This window comes from Ochlerotatus camptorhynchus, unplaced genomic scaffold (assembly GCF_037179485.1).
Source record: "Ochlerotatus camptorhynchus isolate MF236.1 unplaced genomic scaffold, CSIRO-AGI_Acam_v1.1 ptg000022l, whole genome shotgun sequence".
NCBI lineage: Eukaryota > Metazoa > Arthropoda > Insecta > Diptera > Culicidae > Ochlerotatus > Ochlerotatus camptorhynchus.
The window spans coordinates 7976535-7996163 of NW_027040514.1; the positions used below are offsets into that span (position 1 = coordinate 7976535).

General features: G+C 39.9%; 1 protein-coding gene across 1 annotated transcript in view; it reads left to right on the forward strand.

The window, feature by feature from the left end:
* LOC135705567 (zinc finger protein 8-like) overlaps positions 1-18547 on the forward strand; it is a 37885-nt gene extending 19338 nt beyond the window's left edge. The window contains exon 2 of the mRNA XM_065227343.1: positions 16862-18547. Coding sequence (XP_065083415.1) covers positions 16862-18373 — 1512 coding nt within the window. The 3' untranslated portion in view covers positions 18374-18547. The remainder of the gene's footprint in view (positions 1-16861) is intronic.
* The last annotated feature ends 1082 nt before the right edge of the window (positions 18548-19629 follow it).

Genomic DNA, 19629 nt, shown 5'->3' on the forward strand with positions numbered 1-19629 from the left:
ATAGTATAAAACGGCATCACTGTTTTGCGTTAAAATTTTGCCAATCGTTGCTGTGATTTACTACTTTGTTTACTTTCAAAGCAAGAGGAAAAGGGAAATTTTTTTTGACAGTGCCATTGCTATTTTGTTGTCGATTTTCCAGCGAAATGGTCCTCAATAATAATAATATATTGTATAATCGACGAGACACTCCATGTCCTTATGCCTTTTGCGGAATGAACCTCTTGAGAAAGTCCACACGGCTTTTGATGTTCATAGTTTCAGAGAAGTCCAAACGAATTAGTCAGAGTCACCACGCCACGTAAAATGGTCTTGAATGCGTGTTACTCCCAGATGGCCATAGAATCCGGACCGAGAGGTAAGAAGAATTGTAGAATGCAGTTACGATTGCAGGGCTCAAGTACGATATCAACAACAGTCCGCTGCCAAACGATCCTGCCCTACGCTCATTCGCCGCTGGGTGTTCGTATCACTGACGACAACAGAATTAGTAAGAAAGATGCTGCTAACAGAATTGTAAAATTAGGTAACGGAGAAAATCTGTTTCACTGTATTATTGAACGCAATTGAAATTGCCAGCAGATTCAGGAAGACTAATATGCGATTCCGGCATGACCAAGAAAGGATATAAAATATGATGGAACAACAGGCAGATACAAGGAGGTAGAAGTCATTAAACGACTGTACCAGTAAGATCCTGGAACGACATTTGGATGCTGTTGGAAATTATTCGATGGACGATGTGGATAAACGTATAAAAAGTAAAAAGTTGAGGGCCATGATGATAAAGAAGAGGGGCTACACAAATTTTTTCGTAAATGGCTAATCTCAGCGGTTTCCTGAGTCTCCTGAGTGTCACTTCCTTTTAGCGAATGACTGGCAACAAGTTCGTTTAATATTAAAATTTATCTTGAAATTTAGTTTCTCATATTTTTCCGTTTTATTTCATATGCGTGAACTTGAAACTGTAAACAAATAAATCTCAAAAGTCATAACTGCAGGGATGCGAAACTCATGGGATACTGAGACTGGTTCCTTGATTGCCATACTTCGGTACGTACGGCACAACGCTTGACCCAGCTTTCGGCACAGATAATGTACTCGGCACAGATTGAAATGTACAGTGTTGAACCAACAATCAATACGAAACTAACGATTTTAAATTGGCTCACTACTTGACTAGCCTATTGGTCCCAAGCAAACGATTAACGTACCCCATTCTAGTCGAAATTCTAGTACTACACAATGTTTGTTTTGATTCACTATGAAAGTTTGACAGATAAAATGAGGGGTCAGTGGATTTTCCTATGTTTCGAGGGGTGAATCGAGTGGTGAACCAGAGCTGAGCCAAAAATTTGAGCACGTTTCTTCGGGACCTTCTAGTCTTAGAGTTACCTCTATGGTTGGACACCCCTTGGCCCATACATAAATTCAGCAATCGACTAAATTTTCAATAGCGACCAAAAATATCCATTAGTACCGTCCCAATGACGCGTTCGTCTAGATGAAATTGATAGATAGCAGATTTTTAGCGATGGGTCAAATCTTAGATCCATAGGCCAACATTAAAGCCATTTCCCCTATGTATAATATCGAACATAGTGTAATGGAATGATCTTACTCAATGTTTCCAATGTTTACCAAATAACCATTTTGAATTGGACACCAGAAAACTTGAAATCTTCAGGTTTCAGTCCGCGAAACTCCAAGTTTAGTTGATTTTCCGCCTGCAACCACTTGCTGCAACCACTTGTAACAATTCACAATTTGTTGTCTTTTCCAACTTGAGCGGTTGGCTGCAGACTGGCCTCCAGGTACAGTATCTATCACTACAAATCCTACGGTCCAAAAATTTCAAAGCTTCGGCACGCATTAACCTCCGTGATAAACCGGTAACTATCCTTTCATATTTTCACATTGTTCAGGTCAAGTTGTTCAACACTATTAGGCATATTTTCAAAATTTAGACGAAACGAGTGAAAAAATTGACAGCGAAAAACAAACACGTCCACTCGCGGCCAAAGCATACTTCGATCGGTGGATACCTTCAGAATTGTACCTACTTAGGCTGTGTTCCATTTGGTGAATTTTCACTTAAATTTGACAGACGGAAAATTCTCAAATAAACCTGCTATTGTACCAGACTTACACGGAACCGAAAAATTACCCAAAATTAAGTTCTTTTCTTATTTCTTATGTATTTTCTACCCAAAATTAAGTTCAATTGACTCAAATTTGAGAATATCTCATACTCACTAGTAGCTTATTGAACGATAGTCATGAGAAAGTCAAATCTCTCGTTCCGTTTTTGACAGTAACAAAAAGTGAGAGTGGGACCCAAAATTACCCAAAATTAAGTAAAAAGAACTTAAATTTGGGTTATTTTTTTTTCTCTGTGTATATCTGACTGACCAGGAATAAATTTTTAGAAACACCTTCTCGAAAATCGGATGATCAACAACAGAGGGATTTTCGAACATTATAATTTATTTTCAAAGTGTCAAATGTAAGTGAAAATTCACCAAAAGGAACACAGCCCTAGACTTTGAACCATTTGCCGAGTTAAATTTAACTCGTGGTTAAAAGTGACATTTCGAAAGTTATTTTCTATGTTCGAAAATCCCTGTGCTATCGATCGACCGGTTTCCGAGAAGAACTTAGCCAAGGTTGTCAAAATTTAACTTCTTGTCTGTCAGAAGTAATCAAGCTCGGATAACCAAATGGTTCAGAGCCTTAGACTGAAGATTTGAAAAAAAAAAAATATCTTGAGGAAATAATGAAGATCTCTGATCACCTGATGGCCTTCGGAATAGTTTCTGAGCAACCTGGTATCATAAGGAAATATCTGAGGGACGTGATTTGAATTATTGGACAGTAGAAGCTCTTCAGAATAATTGATCAACCAGAAGTATTGAAAACATATCCAGAGAAGTTTTTGGAGATCTCCGATCTTCTGAAGTTCTTTGGAAAAATTAGGTGTCATCTGAGAGACATTATTTGACAGTTTGGTATCTTCAGACTAGTACCTGATTAACCAGATGTCTTCAAAATAGTACCTGAACAACCTGAGAGCTGAAAAATATCCTGAGTGCTTTATGGACATCTTTGATTACCTGAATGGTATGAAAGAGTTTCTGAGTCGCTTGGATGAGAAAATGTCTTAGGGATGTGATATGGATTGTTGTGGGGAAGAGGTAGCTCATCGATTCTTCCGGTTCGCCTCCTAGCATCGTGCTATAAGGTACCAAGCGATAACCAGGGTAGTTGATCGATAGCTCGATGACGTCATTTCGTTGGCGTCTGCAATGGGGAATTCTCATAGCAGGCGTTGACGATGGGACGTAGTCGAGTTGTTGAATAGCAACTATCGTTGTAACTCACCGATTACCTGTCGATCTGCCAAATTTGGAAAGACGTCTGCATTGAATTGTCTCATATAATAATATTCCGCCCACTATATCACAAGAAATTGCGAGTAGCTGAGTGGAATGGAGATAAGTTAAGCATTGGGTACAGGACCAAGTCTCCCCTGGGTGGTGCCAAAAGATGAGCGCAATAGAATCATCAAGTTGCCATAAGGCACGGAATGAGACTATTGCATGGCTGGGTAGTCAAAGTCTTCCATTCGTTAGTCATTTCAGGTGGATTAGAACAGGTTTAGGTTTAGGGTGGGCGTTGGCCAGATTTGGATTTTTCAGATGTAATCCTGGATAGGACCCTGTCATTGAACGTCGCGTGAAAGTGGAACTTAATGAAGGCCTAAGTACTTTCATAGAGGTAACTCTAAGACCACTGGGTCCCGAAGAAAATCATTGTTATTTTTGGCTCACTCAGTACCAGAACAGCGGTCCCAAGCAGTCCCAAGCTATTTCACTCACCCCTGCATGTTCTGCATGAATCCACACACCCCTGATGTTATCTGTCAAACTTTCATAGCGAATCAAAACAAACATAGTGTAGTAATAGAATTTCAACTAGAATAGGGTACGTTAATCGTTTGCTTGGGACCAATAGGCTACTAAAGTGGTGAGCCAATTTAAAATCGTTAGTTTCGTATTGATTGTTGGTACTTTTTCGTAGTTTTTAGTTTTCGGATTTGAAAGATCGTCGGTTGCAGTGGCCTGCTTACTGAGCAGAAAAACGCTGTCCCAGGTCCTTACATATCAAAGAGATTTATGGTAAAATCGCTTGTGTATCGTGTATTTTGCGAAACTCGTTGTTGTCGTTGGTTCCGGGTTTGAATGGATACAAAAATTTGAACAACGGTATTATGTGATATGAGGGGCTCGGTGGCCTTAGAGCAACCGTTTTTGCTTACTGAGCAGAACATCATGAGTCTAATCTCAGGCCCATCCACATTCAAGATTCGTCAATCGTTTTATTTGTTAATATGACTACATGGTAATAACAGCAACTCGGTGATTAAAAAGGTGCTCGTCTGCCTAGTGGCAAACGTTTTTGCTTACTGAGCAGAAGAGATCGTTAGGACATCAATTCAGCTTATCGTTTACCAAAACGAACCCTGCTGCAAACCCAACCCTCTTATGCAACATCCCAGTGATTCCTCGTGGAAGTGCAGAGGTGTTCTCGGCTTCCATCAAAGCGAGTGTCATGTCAACACAATCCTTCCCATTCCTTTCTTGACCTGTGTTCGGGCGCGGCCGGCGCTGGTATTGCCTAATTTAAGATCACCAGTTTTTACTCATTGAGGATGATTGCTAGTCCCAAGCATCGTCTATTGGTTCTCTGTGTAATTACAGCTGATCTGGCAGTAACAGAGTAGCAACCGTGGGCGGTCAATCATGCTCAAGCTCAAGCTAGGGATGTGATATGGATTGTTGATTATTTATGGAGATGATTCATGGTATCGTGGGTGAATATCTGAGGCGTGATTTAAATTATTGGACAGTTGAAGATCTTCAGAATAATACTTGATCAACCTGAAGATTTAAAAAAATAGCATGAGCAGTTTTTGGAGATATCTGATCATCTGAAGGTCTTTGGAATATTTTCTGAGTCACCCAGTATCATTATAGAATATCTAGGAGATGTGATTTGAAATGTTCGACAGTTTGAGATCTTCATGAAGATTTTATGCAGAATGGTACCTAATCAACCTGAAGTATTTAAAAAGGACTTTATGGAAGTCTTAGAACACATAAAGGTCTGCCTGATATCTTATGAGAAAATATCAGAGAGATGTGATTTGGATTGTTGGATAGTTGGATATTTTCAGAATAATACCTGATTATCCTGAAGTCTTGAAAAAGTAACCTGAGGTTATCATGGGAATATCTGTTTACCTGATGGTCCTCGGAATAATTTCTGAGTAACCTGGTATCATATAAGAGAATATCTGTTCGAAGTAAACGACGCAAGCGCTTTCATGAAACTCTGTGAAGATCCATGCATTTCCATGAAGTTCTATAATATAGGGGAAATGGATGTAATGTCGGCCTAAATGCCCCTAATTTGGGCCCATACAAAAATTAAGCAACCGATTGAGTTTTCAATAACCACCAAAAAATATCCATTAGTACCGTCCCAATGGCGCTTTCATCTAGATAAAATTGATGAATAGCGGATTTTTAGCGGTGGGCCCAATCTTAGAGCCGTAGGCCAACATTAGAGCCATTTCCCCTACTATACAATTCCCAGAACTTCTGTGATGTTCTCCGATCTTTTATGAAATTACCTCAAACGTTTTTAAAATACAAGCTGTTCTTTATGAACTTCTCCATTGCTCCATTTTATGGAGCTCTCCGAACTGCTATGAAATATCCCCAAACTTTTCGAAAGTTCCCAAAAATTTTGAAAAATTCCCAACTATGAAGTTCTTTGAACATTTACGAGAAACATCTACAAATACATCCAAAGAAATTTGAAGCAGAGTTCCATCCGTGTTTCAAACCCGCTCAGAAATAAAACAGAATGGTTGAGCAGTTGCAAAGATGGTGCAAAATAGTACTCGAAACTGGAACTCAGCACTGTTCAAATTGCACCAGTCCATATAAAACACAACACACATGAGAAATATGCTCCATAAATTATGAAAGATGTAGTGAATGTCAACCATTTGAAGCGATAAAAGATTTCCTGCTCATTCCTAGATCGTTGCCAATCGATTTTTCCAACAACCACCCACCCCGTAACTTGAGCTCAACAGAAACAGAAACTCACCGCATTCTGCACCCGCCTTGATACAAAGAAACTTTTTCAAATCCCAAAGTCGTACCATAAATCTTCTCGGAAGAATATCTACCTAAGAGGAGCTCCCTGCTCTGCCCACCTACAGCCCAAATACCTTCGAACCCTCCCCACTTGCCTTTATATGCTTCCGAAAATCGATAAAAGGACGCACCGAAAATGACTCCACAAACCTAAACCGGCATCCATCCTCCAAGTCCGGGCAAATCCTTAAACTAGGCTGATGTCCTGCCTACCCAAAATGACGATAAAATCCATTTTGACCCAAAACCCTCACAGCGAACCCCGGAGATTTTCTTGGCAACGACGATGTTGATGACGATGATTGCGTTCGGCCGTCCCCAGATGATAAAACTGTTCTCCCACATTCTCTCGATGATGATGCCCTGCGCTGCGACTGACGACACAGGGTAGCAAAGCGAGCGAACGAACGGCAGCTGCCTGCGGGAAGAATGTCATCCTCGTCTCGAGCGGACCAACTTTTCAAGAAGAGGGGTTCTCTCGAACCGTTTCCCAAGCGAGTCGAAAGACCATCAAGCGATCGATGAGCACTGGCGGTGATGGAGGGATTACCACCAACACACGAACAACACCAGACAACTTACTCGAATTGGATCGGATTGCCTTCAGGCGAGCAGCGAGTCGACGGCTGCTTGCTGTGCTGCTGCTGCTGCTGCTGCTAGTTGGTTCCGAAACGAGTTTCATTTGGTTTGGGACGGTAAGGTCTACGTAGCCAGCCACCTCTCCCAAGGGTATGGAAACCAGTATGGCAAGGTGCGTCGTTCTACGGCAGCCAAAATGGTCATGATTCCAGCGAGCAACGCGTGACCAAGGGAAACCATCATTCGGCAGCAGAACGTGATTCGTTGGATTGATTCCAAGATTCAGTTGGTATTATGTTATGTACCCCACATATAAAGAGAGTCGCTGCGAAACCCTTGTTCTGTGGAAATGTTTGAGAATGAGGGTATTATCGGGGAATCGTACGGAGTGTAGCCGACACTCAGTCGATGGTTTTGCTTTTGTCTCTGTGTGGTGGCGTTTAGGGATGATCAAGTTTGTATTGTGGCTCTTTCGTAGGACTTTAAAATTTATGTCATACCTAAATTAGGACAAATTAGGTACACACTTAACTTGTTTTCGCCGAGATTTCAACAGACGTGCCAATTTTGCAGAGAATCTGTAAAAGGTTAAACCACTATTTTGCAGAGATCTCGTCAAAACTAAATGCCAAGCTAGTCGGCTATGTGCGATTTTGTCAAGCTGGATTAAGCAGGGTAGCCAGATCAATATTTGCGTTGATCGATTTTACAATTTGTTTTGCTGTGTACACAGAAAAAAAAAGTTGTTGAATATTACATCCAAACTGCTGCAACCAGGTCAATCCATCGGTTGTGTAATATAACGTTATACGATGTACATCGATTTTGCGAACAAAATTACATCCATTGATGTAATAAACACGGCACGGTATCACCAAGCCGGAGGCGGCGGGTTCGATTCCCGGTCCGGTCGAGGGAATCTTTCGGGTTGGAAATTTTCTCGACTTCCCTGGGCATAGAGTATCATTGTGCTTGCCACACAATATACAAATTCATGCATTGGTATTGGCATCGAAAGCTCTCAATTAATAACTGTGGAAGTGCATTTAGAACACTAAGTTGAGAGCACGCAATAAGGTAATATGCGCTAAGCAATAAGCTTGAAATGCGAATAAGAAGAAGAAGAAGTGATGTAATAAATATTGTATCTGCTTTTTGCTATTACATCATTATTTCAAACATCAGCTTGAATTACATTGATCGATATTACATTTTTTTTTGCTGTGTACCTTTAAACTACCTTAGCAGCAATGTCGAAGCTATAAATATGCGGTGAGCAGCTCAAAACTGATCCATTTTAGGACAAACAGCAAAACTAAAATTCAATTTCGGACTCGATCTTCTCTGATATGCATGAAACTTTCCATAACTGCAGGGTGACAAGTGGACCAGGAAAAACTGGGAAAAAGTTGGAAATTTGAAAAGTCTATCAGGAAAACTAATCTAGTTTGTTTCTATGATTTTTTAAACTAGTTCGTTTATTTACTAGGCTCAGTGGTGTGTGACACTTTGCGGAGCCAAAAATCTTTAATTTTTTAACTAGCATTTTAAACATCAGTAAATCTTGGTTAGTATTGGGTACCAATTACTCGTGGTGGGCTCGAGGTTAATGGGTAACAATTTCGATTGGAAGGAGCTAGGTAGGAAACAGGTTTCTGAAGCCTCCTTCAGATACTACTCTCGAACGGTTGACCAAATGCTGGCTGCGCAGGGGCAAGTAGCACAGAAACAGGTGGATAACGGGTGTTCAATAAAAAATGAGAATGATTTCAGTGCCGTCCAGCGCTCTTGTGGGACCATCGCGACTAAGTTGCGTCGTACGGCTGACCAGGGCCCCCTTATCCAATATTCATTTACTTTTTTTTTAAGAATAAACATTATGTTTTTAATAAAAAAAAAACTGAATTCGTTGAAAAAAAAAATCTAATTTTTTATTGAACACCCGTTAATAAGATAGGGACACAATGGCTGGAAAATGTATGGAAAGGAGGAGATGGTCACATCAAACTCTAACATCAGACAAACAAAGGAACTAGTAGATCGCCTGCATGTAGGGAAGATCACGGGTTCTCAATACATCTATTACTTCACGGAAGGGTTGTTTGTTTCTATGATTTAAATAGCTTCTGAATTTTACAACTTCGCACAACTAAAAATTTAAACCGGAAAAAGCCGAGCATTCTAAGCCACCGGGTAAAAACCGAAAAAAAAGCCTGTGAATTTCAATAACCAATCGGGGGAAAAAATAAGATTTTTAACCTTGAAAACATTCTTTAAAATTTTGTCGAACCTCTTAACGGAATCCCTTTATGAAGAGCTTTGAGTGTGAATACAGTGTTGCCCACAATACAGTTGCTTAATCTTGTCATAAGATTATCTATCTCTTAAACAATTATTAACTATTTAATTTGACGTTTGGCTGGAAAACGATTTTCTGGAAAGTTGTAGCTGATAAAAATTCCCATAAGAATAGCAATTGAATTTGACAACAGTACAATATGTAAAAAGAGTAGAATACAATGAACAAAAGGTTTTGTTTTCCCATAGTAATTTCTATATAAACTGGTTTGTGCCAAGTCAGTTTCTTATCAAATGAGTTTAAACTTTCGGAGGCTAATCAGAACCCGATTTGAAACCGTTTGAACACTGTGGAGCGAAAATTTCAAATTTTGCATCAGTCTATTGTTTACGTTTCATAAAGCACCTACTGTGGTCCCCTCACCCTCACGGAGATGATAAACTACCCAAAATTAAGTGCTTTTCCCTCAATTCCGGGGTTCAGCCCAATAACCCAAAGTTGAGTAAATCGATTATAGTAGTTTCCGTTTAAGACTAGCAAAAAAATACCCAAAATTAAGTTTAATTCAAGTAAATTTGAGAATATGTAATTTACTCAAAAGTAACTTATTAGGCTGAACTATATCGTTGGGTCGAATCTCTCGTTCCTTTTTTCTGTTTTCAGGGTGCAAGTGAGAGGCTGAACTCAATATTAAGTAAAAAGAACTCAAATTTTGGGTAGTATTTTTTCTCCGTGCTAGTGCGTATTTTTCTACATGACTGATACCCTCTAACTAAAACTCTCGTAATAGTTAAGTGACTGTATCCTGAAAATTTAAAGACTGATTAAAAGTAAAAAGACCTGTCATTCGTGATTCAATAAGTTTAAAAAATCCATCAATTTTCGCTTTACAGTACTTTTATCAAAACTTCAAAGTGACAGCATTAGATGGTTACATTGCTGTTTTTGACTGCCCCGCCGCTTCGTCGAAGTCGCTGCTTTGAAATTGCCCAGTATTTTTCGATTGGTTGAAATTCCGGGCAATTCGGAGGATTCATTAGCTTGGGGACAAATTCGATCTTGTTGGCAGCATACCACTTCAGAACCACCTTGGAGTAGTGGCAGCTGGTCCAATCGGGCCAAAAGATGACTTTGCCCCTATGCTTGCGGATGAACGGCAATACACGCTTTTTCAGGCATTCTTCGATGTAAACTTGGGATGTCACAACTGCAAATCGCTTGCCAAATCATGGCCTTGCTCGCGAACTTGTCGGCAAACACGAACTTGAATCTTCCCGGCACATCCCCACGTCCAGTCGCGATGTAAAACTTTTGACCGGGAAACTGCTTAAAATCGAGTTTGACGTATGTTTCGCCATCGATCAAAGTGCAGCCCTTGTGTTTCGTCAAAAAATGGTCGTACAAGAGTCTTGCACGCTTTTTGACCACGGAATTCTGCTTCATGTGCCGGTTCGGATGTTTACTGGCTTTGTACGACTTATATCCTTCCCTGGCAAGGATGTTCCGCATCGTTTGAAAGTTGGCGTTCTACCTTCTGGCCACATCTCGGATCGAAAGACCGGGGTTGACTTAAACGCACCTCAACACCTGATGCCTTTCCACACTCAGGGTTTCCTTGTAGGTTTTGAGCACTCGACAAACTGTTGTTTTCGGCATCTTCAGTACTTTAACCAGCTTGGAACCGGACCACTCCAGATTTTCCAGGTGTTTGTGCACAATATTTGTTCTTCTTTAGAGTTCCATTTGACGTTATTTCTAAACGCATACGACTACTTTGATCAAACTTGCACCAGTTGTTCTCTATAGAAGTGTAAACAAACCACTGTCAAAGATTTTCGATTCCCAACACTAGAGGCGTGCTAGCGGCGCGCGAGGGGCGTACCAATTTACAAAAGCAATCACCCCCAAATCTCGAATCATTACGGAACTAACGGAAACACCAGCACTATATTCTATCGTTGAAAAAACACAAACCAAATTAAACCCATGATATTCTGCTCATTAAGCACAAACGATCTCTCCAGGGTCATCAAGCTTCTTAAAAGCACAACACTCCGTGACAGAATATGATTAAGTTTTCGCTTGGTATGGAATGAACAACAGAGATACGTGATAGTTTATATAGTTTCAGCGGTTGATGCTATCTTTCAATATTATTTTGAGTGTATTTTGAATGAATTAAAAAGAAACGGTGGTCCCATTGATTAAAATAGCTGGAAATGACAGTTTTGTCATAAACTACTATACGCAAGATTCCAATGCCGCCTTGTGTATTCTTGTTCAACTATAAGTAAAGCATCATCAAACTGCTTGCACTGCTTGGGTCCTAATGAGAGTTCATGACAGCTTGATTCAGGCTCCTTTTGACATTCATATTTTTCGAGTCTGCTGCTCCCTCACAGGAACTTACCATTTGTCTATAGGATATAATCATAGAGGTAACTCTAAGACTAGAAGGTCCCGAAATAACGTGCTCAACTTTTTGGCTCAGCTCTGGTACTCTCTTCGGTCCCAAGCTAATCGATGCACCCCTCGAAACATAGGAAAATCCACGAACCCCTCATTTTATCTGTCAAACTTTCATAGCGAATCAAAACAAACAGTAATCAGGAAGGAAATCATCCGAATTTTGACAGCATATTGTTAAAGGCCTCGAGCAGTACAATAATCAGTCGAAGTACACTGGAGTCGCTTTTTACGCGGGTGATACGTCCCGCGTAAAAAAAAACCGCGTAAATTCCGGAATCCGCGTAAAAAAAAACCGCGTAAATTCCAAAATCCGCGTAAAAAAAACCGAGTAAAAAAAGACCGTGTAAGAAAAAAAACGCGTAAAAAGCGATGTACCGCGTAAATTCTGAAATCCGCGTAAAAAAAAACCAAAATCCGCGTAAAAAAAACCGCGTAAATTCCGGAATCCGCGTAAAAAAAACCGCGTAAATTCCGAAATCCGCGTAAAAAAAACCGCGTAAAAAAAAACCGTGTAAAAAAAAACCGCGTAAAAAAAAACCGTGTAAAAAAAAACCGCGTAAAAAGCGACTCCAGTGTATTGCGGATGTTTTCGTTCACTGTAGTCCAGTGTTAGCCAATTTAAAATCATTATTTCCCACCGGTTGGTTCAACAGTGCTCAATTGTTGCGCAGTTGCAAAAATGCTGTAGATTCGATGAAAATTATCTGTAGTTGATGAATCAAAGTGACGATTCACTCACAGATGGCGAGTGGGTGAAAATGGTAACGTTTTGATATCTGTCAAATTACATGACATTTTGACGTAGGACTACGTCTGTGATTTCTATATGGGGGTAAACTTTGTGAAAACCAAAAATAGAACATGTAACAAAATTATGAAAGATTTTGAACGCAAATAACTCAACTTCCCCTGGACCAATTTCAATAATTTTATCACCATTCGATCAGATATATGTCTACGCATCTGTCAAATTTAAGACGTTATCATTTTTTTCAAAATGTCACTATTGAAAATTGCACGAATGTGCAACTGTTGCTGAAAAGTGATTTACCTAACACAGATTTCAAAGTTGAATTCCATCCGATCTCACCAAACGGTGTTCATTCAATCACAGCGTGGTGAGTGGTAGGTGTTCTCCAGTATACAACGAAGGGCTGTCTGAAAGCAACGAGTTGCAGCCTACATGAGCATCCAAAGAAAGAAGAAGAAGCCGCACCGCTATTGATCGGAATCAGTAGCTCTTCGTGAGTTGCTGTGGGCCAACTATGCCAAGCGCGTCATACTAAAGAGTATAAACAGAGAGAACCTCGCTCGAATGCCTATTCCTACACAAAACACAAGCCGCTGCTGCAGTTAACAAATAAGATTTATTATATAAGACCACGTAGTTCTACGTCACCATTGCGTACAACCCCTTAGGGTTGTCCCTTGTAGTTTTTTTTAGTACATCATCATTTTTGTGATCGCAGATCTTAAAACTAGATGTCGCATGACCAGTTTTGGCGTTGCTTTGATTCGCCAATTTTATATATATATAAACACTCCATAGCTCTTCTGTCACATGTCGAAAGAACTGTCAATTTAGATTTCAAAACAAAATTGTATCAGGAATCAAAAGTAAGTGCTTCCATCATGAATTACCGGAAAATTGCTCTAGCTTCGGCAGGTGCATTTGCTTTTATTATTTTAAATAAAATAAGAAGGAGAAGGGGAGAAGGCAAACTTTGTGTAGTGGGAAATGACTGCTCAGGAGGAACACCGGCAAGGGTCTGGCTCATCTTGTCCTTCAAGAACTGCGATATTAAGACGAAAAAGGATTCTAAAACTTCGCCAGGATGCAATATCAACTTTCAACAAGCTAGTGAGAAAAGTTCTCTATAGATCTACATGATTCCTTGAGTTCTGAAAATTACTGTTAAGATCTTAATTCTGCATATTTTCCTGAAGACCTTCGGACGTCCCTGAAGTTTAAAAAAATTTCTTTGAAGATGAACAAACTTTCTGCAAATTTCTTGGTAGTTCTGTAGATTTCTTAGAAGTCATGTGTGTTCTTTAGAAGTTCTCTAAAAAATTACAAAGTTACTGAATCCATGCAGATTTAAGATCCTTAAATATCAACAATTATCTCTGATGTTCACCACTGAATTTCTAGTAATCTACGAACTTCTCGAAAGTTCTATAATTTTCTCTGAAGATTTTCATGATTCAATGAATATCTGCAAAATTTTCTAAGCATCTACACAATTTCCTTAACTATAAAAAAATTATCTAGAATTTTTGAGCTTCCCGGAAATTTAAGGAAGTTCTCTAAAGATCTACTAATTTTTCTGAAGTTATGCAAATATCTATAAAGATCAGCGAACTGCCCTGAAGTACTATAAATTTCTCTTAAAATCCAAGAAAATCAATAAAATTCTGCAGATTTTTCAATATATCTTCTTTAAAGTTCTGTAAATTTCTTTGTAGATTCTTGGAAATCCATAAAGTTCTGCAGATGTATCTGAAATTCTTTTAAATTCCTTAAAGCTCTACAAATTATCTGAAAATATTTGAATTTCTTCGAAGTTGTGTAAATACTTCTAAAGATCGGCGAACTTTCCCGAAGTTCTGTGAGTTTTGCTGAAGTTTTGCAATTTTTTTTCTAAAAATGTACGAACTTCCTGAAGTTTTACTACACATACTTATCTTAATGTCTACAGACTTCTCTGAAGTTTCTCAGATCTATCTTTTTCCAACTTCCGTGGATTTCTGCAAAATCTTGAACTTTCGTACCTCGCTGAGATTTGTTTTTGGAATTGAAGTACTTTTCTGAAATTTTACGATCTTACATTTGTCTGAAACTGTGAAGCTTTCTGAACCACTGAATGTCCTTAAAGATCTGCAAAATTCCTTGCAGTTCTACAAATTTCTCCTAATACCTACTCTCCTGAAGTTCTGCAAATACCTTTAAAGTTCTGTAAAGTTGTCTGAAGCTCCGTAGTTTTATTCTCAAGATCTACGAATTACCTTGAGGTTCAATACATTTCTCAGTAGATCTGAAAAGTTGTCTGAAGTTTTGCAAATTCCTCTGTAGGCTCACGGGCTACCCTAAATATCTGAAAATGCACCTGCAGATCTTCTAAATTACCTAAAGTTCTCAAAATTTATCTGAAAATAGTTGAGCTTCCTAGAAGTTATAAATGTTTCTTTCAAGATCCACAAATTTCCCTGAAATCGTTTTAATATTTTTTTTTAAATCGCCGAATTAACGGTTCTGCAAATTTCACTGAAGATCCATTAAAACTTCTGACATTTTAAAAATGTATCAGAAAATCTGCACTCTTTCTTGAACGTCTTTAAATTTATCTGAAGATCTATGACCATTCTTGTGATTTTTTCAAAGATCTGTAGCTATGTTCAGATGATCTACGAACTTTTCTGATGTTCAATAATTTATCGAAACTTCTGTGAAATTATTTACATTTCACTGTAGATTGTTGGACTTTTTTGAAGGTCTGCGTAGTTCCCTGAATATTTGCAAAATTTCTCTTATAGTTTTACAAATTGATCTGAAAATATTTTAGCTTGCTTGAATTTTTAAAACATATCAGTGCTAACATTTGAAAACGGCGCAAAAGCCATTTGTAAACAAATGGTTTGTGGGTCCTTTACTCGCTACCCGAAGAACGCCCACGCAAACCAACAGCATCGTCAGGAAGGGGAAAATTTCCCCTACCCGATGTTGCTGTTGTGTCGCGTGGGTGTACTTCAAGTAGTGAGTAAAGGGCCCACAAACCATTTGTTTACAAATGGCTTTTGTGCCGTTTTCAAATGTTAGCACTGATATTCTGAAGATCTACTTTCTCTCTTGTGAATTTTTCTGGATTTCTGCAAATTTCTTTTAATTTCTGTAAAATTTTCTGAAGTTTTGTAGTTCTGTTCTCAAGATCTAAAAACTACCCTTAAGCTCAAAAAATGTCTCAGTAGATCTTCTAACCTCTCTGAAGTTCTAACAAACACATACATACTTCATATGATATAAACACTGTTTTGTTGACAGCCAATCACATTGGAAAGTAAAAATCAGTCAAATCATACATATTGAATAGTGAAATCGGGTTACCATGCTGCTGGATGCCATCAAAACACAAATCAAATTCGTGAAATTTTAGAAAAAAATATCAATATTTTCATTTTACTGGCGGCTATTTTGCTGAAAGGGTCGAATGAAAATTAAACACAAACCAATTACGTTCGACAAATCAAACGTCAAATCTAATCATCATGTCGAAAAAGTGTGAACGCATTCAAACATTGCATCCGACAAAATTATCGAGCAGTCCGCTCGAATCAGACCAATAAATCATATAGTCTACACGTACCGGTACAGTAGTACAGTATTTTTGGAGGTTAATAACATTTAAATTACAGATAACTTTCATCGAATCTACAGCAGCAATCTCTCGTTAGAATTGCGAATTCAAAGATAAATGCAGAGTGAATTTCAAGAGTTTTCTAGAGGAAATTCCAAGACAGTTATGCAGGATATCAAATATTCTAGGGAATACCGGAGAGATTGATAAGACTACTAAGGGGAGTCCTGAAAATAGCTCTTAAGACATTTTGGAATGATCCTTAGGAAATCGTTGAGAATTTTCAACGACAATCTGAAATAAGTTCATTCAGACATGCTTCAAGCACGGGACAGATCTACACACTAAAAAAATCTGAATTTTACTGGTGATGTAAACATCCATGCATGCAAACATTCATGCATGTAAATTTCTTTTTCACGTAAACTAGCAGCTTGCAAGAAATGTTGCAAACAAAGGTGGAAAGTTGCATACAATATATGGAATATTGCATAACATGTCTCATAAATTTACACGATTTATAATGTAAATTTGTATGATTTATGACGCTCCATTTATGTGCATCATAGTAACGGAAATTTACACTACTTTTTTTTAGCTGTGTAGGATTTCCAGATTTTTTTTGTTAAGATTCTTCGATTTCGATTGCGAACAAATTTTAAGATCCTAATGTAAGAAATCTGATCCAGATTATGGGGCTTGAAGTTGAAGAAAATTGTATTTTTCAAGTATTTTAGAGGTTGAGACTTAGGTGTTTCACCCCTCGTGAAAATCCTCAATTAATTTGCTTCAATTTGAGTTTTTCCTGCCGTGCTTTATTAAGTTGTATCATACTATAAACGTATAACTATAACATTGATATACAATCAGACTACCCTAGCAAAACCATCAACTTCCAAATACTAACAAACTCCCTTTTTCCGCATTTTTAGATCGAACACTTCCAAGGCGCTCCGACGACAATCTGCGAATTATGCAGTGCCCGACTTGAGGACTGGCAAACCTTCCGGGAGCAATGCGTCGGCACAGACGAATACTTGAAGGCCTCCTATCGGCACATCTTCAGTCCAGAAGAAGCCATGGCAGAAGCCTTCCTAAAGCAACAGCAGCTACAAAACGAACGTCAACAACAACTGCAGCAACAGCAACAGCAACAGCAACAACAACAGCAGCAAAAGCAAAAGATTCAACAACAGCGACAGCAGGAATTCTTCGAAGAGATGACCGAGCTCCCTCCGGCGGAGGATGAAAACGGAAGCTACCTGATCGGGGAGGAAATCTCCCCGGAAGACATGATGGAACAACAGGACGATCAATTCTATGACCCCTACGATGACGAAGACGAACAGGACGACCAGCAGGACCAGGAAACGTTGGTCCAGCAGATGAACCGCCGGAACGGCATCCGAGTTCCGAAATGGTCCAAGGAATTCGGTGCCAAGCTCAACTCCCTGCTGCATGTGGTGGGCGGTGAACGTCCCCATCAGTGCAAGGTTTGTCGGAAACGATTCCTCCGGCGACCGCACTGCCGACGGCACGTGGCCCAAGCCCACGCCGTCGTAATCGACAGTGTAAAGCTGCCCAAAAATTGGGAAATGAATGCCCGGCGGAGATTTATCTTTTCCAAAGCACCCGTTCAGCGCGTTATGGAACCGGTTCCTCCGCCACCGGCTCCACGAGAGGACCACTACGACCCCACCGCGGAGCGACCGCATCAGTGTGAAGTTTGCAAAAAATGCTTCAAGCGGAGCCAGCACCTGCGGCGACACAGAACGTCCCACCTGCAGATCGAAATCGACCGTTCGGAAATAATGCGAGGAATCCACGAACAACAGAGAGCCCAACAGCAGCTGGAAACACTGATAAGCCATCCGGACGGAAGCGTTAGCAAAGATTCAGAAGACCAAGACGACGATGTGATTGCCCTGTCCGACGACGACGAAGACATGGGCGAGGAAATTTCGCCGGAAGAATTCATCGGTCAGTACGACGGTTCCAATGACGACATTTCGAACGGAACGGAATCGGAACCGAAACAACCACGCCTTTCGGATATCCCGCACATTTTCTACGGCAGTGAGGATGAGTACGACGACGATGATGCTTCGCAGTATATGACGAAGAACGGCACAATCCGGAAGCGAGCGCCACCGCTGGCCAAGATTCCCGGCGAACGACCCTACCAGTGCCGCCAGTGTAAGAAGACTTTCAAACGGTCGGATCATTTGAAGTCACATCTCAAGACGCACAGTGCCGAGACGGATTACCGCTGCGATTGGTGCCAGAAGGGATTCCGGTACCGGCAGAATTATTTGATCCACATGAAAAACAAGACGTGCTTCGGCGAGAGGGGATCCCTTCGGGGTCATCCGATGCCAAAGTTGATGCCAAAGCCGGGGATGAAGGCCACGACCAGCGATGACGAGGAGGTACTGGGCGATTAGGAGGAAGACGGTGTGCCATTGAATGCTTGTACAGAATGTTAGGATTAGGACTGCGGTCAATTTAGACAAGATACGTAATATTAGATTTTATAAGCACTAAAGAACATTTTACTATTGGATGCAAACAACTCGAATATTACATAGTTGATAGATGCGACATTTTATCAGTATGACAAAGCAAAAATAAAGCTCAGAACGTAAAAATGAATGTAGCTCCTCGGTGGTATTTACTGGATGAGATGAAAAGGAAATCCATTTGTTTGTAGGAATCTTCTGAGCGAGATTGGTATTTGCAGGATAAAGTTAGTCTGAGCGTGAATTCCGGTTGGAGACGATGTATGTTGGCAAGCATTACAATCAAGTCAATAGTCTGTCTGGAAGTTGCTAATCAAAGTTCGACCAAGAAAAAGGGTTCGAATACAGGACGATCTTTCTCTTCAACCGAAAATCGGTTTAAACCAGCTAAAAGGGTTTTTCACCAACTAAAATCATCCACCTTCCACAGAGAAGTGCATTAAGCCGGCCGTTCGCAATCTATGGGTTGCTCTCAGGTGGTGGCAGCAATTGATTTAACTTGGCCATATATATGTTGATGTGAGTGTGTGGATGCAATCCACCTCCCCTTGGCATGCAGTGCTTTGATGGAAGATACCTGCCTGCACATATTTGTTGATAAAACTGTTCTTATCGATAGATGCAATCATTTTTAGCCCTGAAAATTGAAGGTGATAGATTTACTGAGAATCCAATTACTCATTTCAAGAATGCCTACATTCTGAGGCCAACTGGCACGTACTAAGTAGGTAAAAGTATAAATTGTTTGCTGGTAATAAATACTAATAACAATGTAGAACGGTCTCACCAATGCTTTCCATTTCCGGTACCGCCATTAAACGAGTAGAACATGGAAAAGACTTGCTAGTAGGTACCTAGTTGTTGGATTCTTCTGCCATTCTCCGGTTGGCATCTATGTTTCCATTGGTCGGCTGCTGCCCGATATGAGAGGGTTCTCATGGCGAAATTGTTCGCAATGTCTTATTTGCCACTGCTGGCTGGTACGCGGAATATACCACTCGATTGCAGTTCACTAGTAGACCGTTCTACAGAAACTAACTTTTCAGATCCAAATGCACTTCTCGAAAACTGAACGGGGGATTGTTCTTCATTAAAAGCACTTCAGAACGGAGAATTACAAAGAAAACTCTTGAATGCTAAATTAAACACAACTGTTCGCCGGCAGTCGGCACAGCCTACTT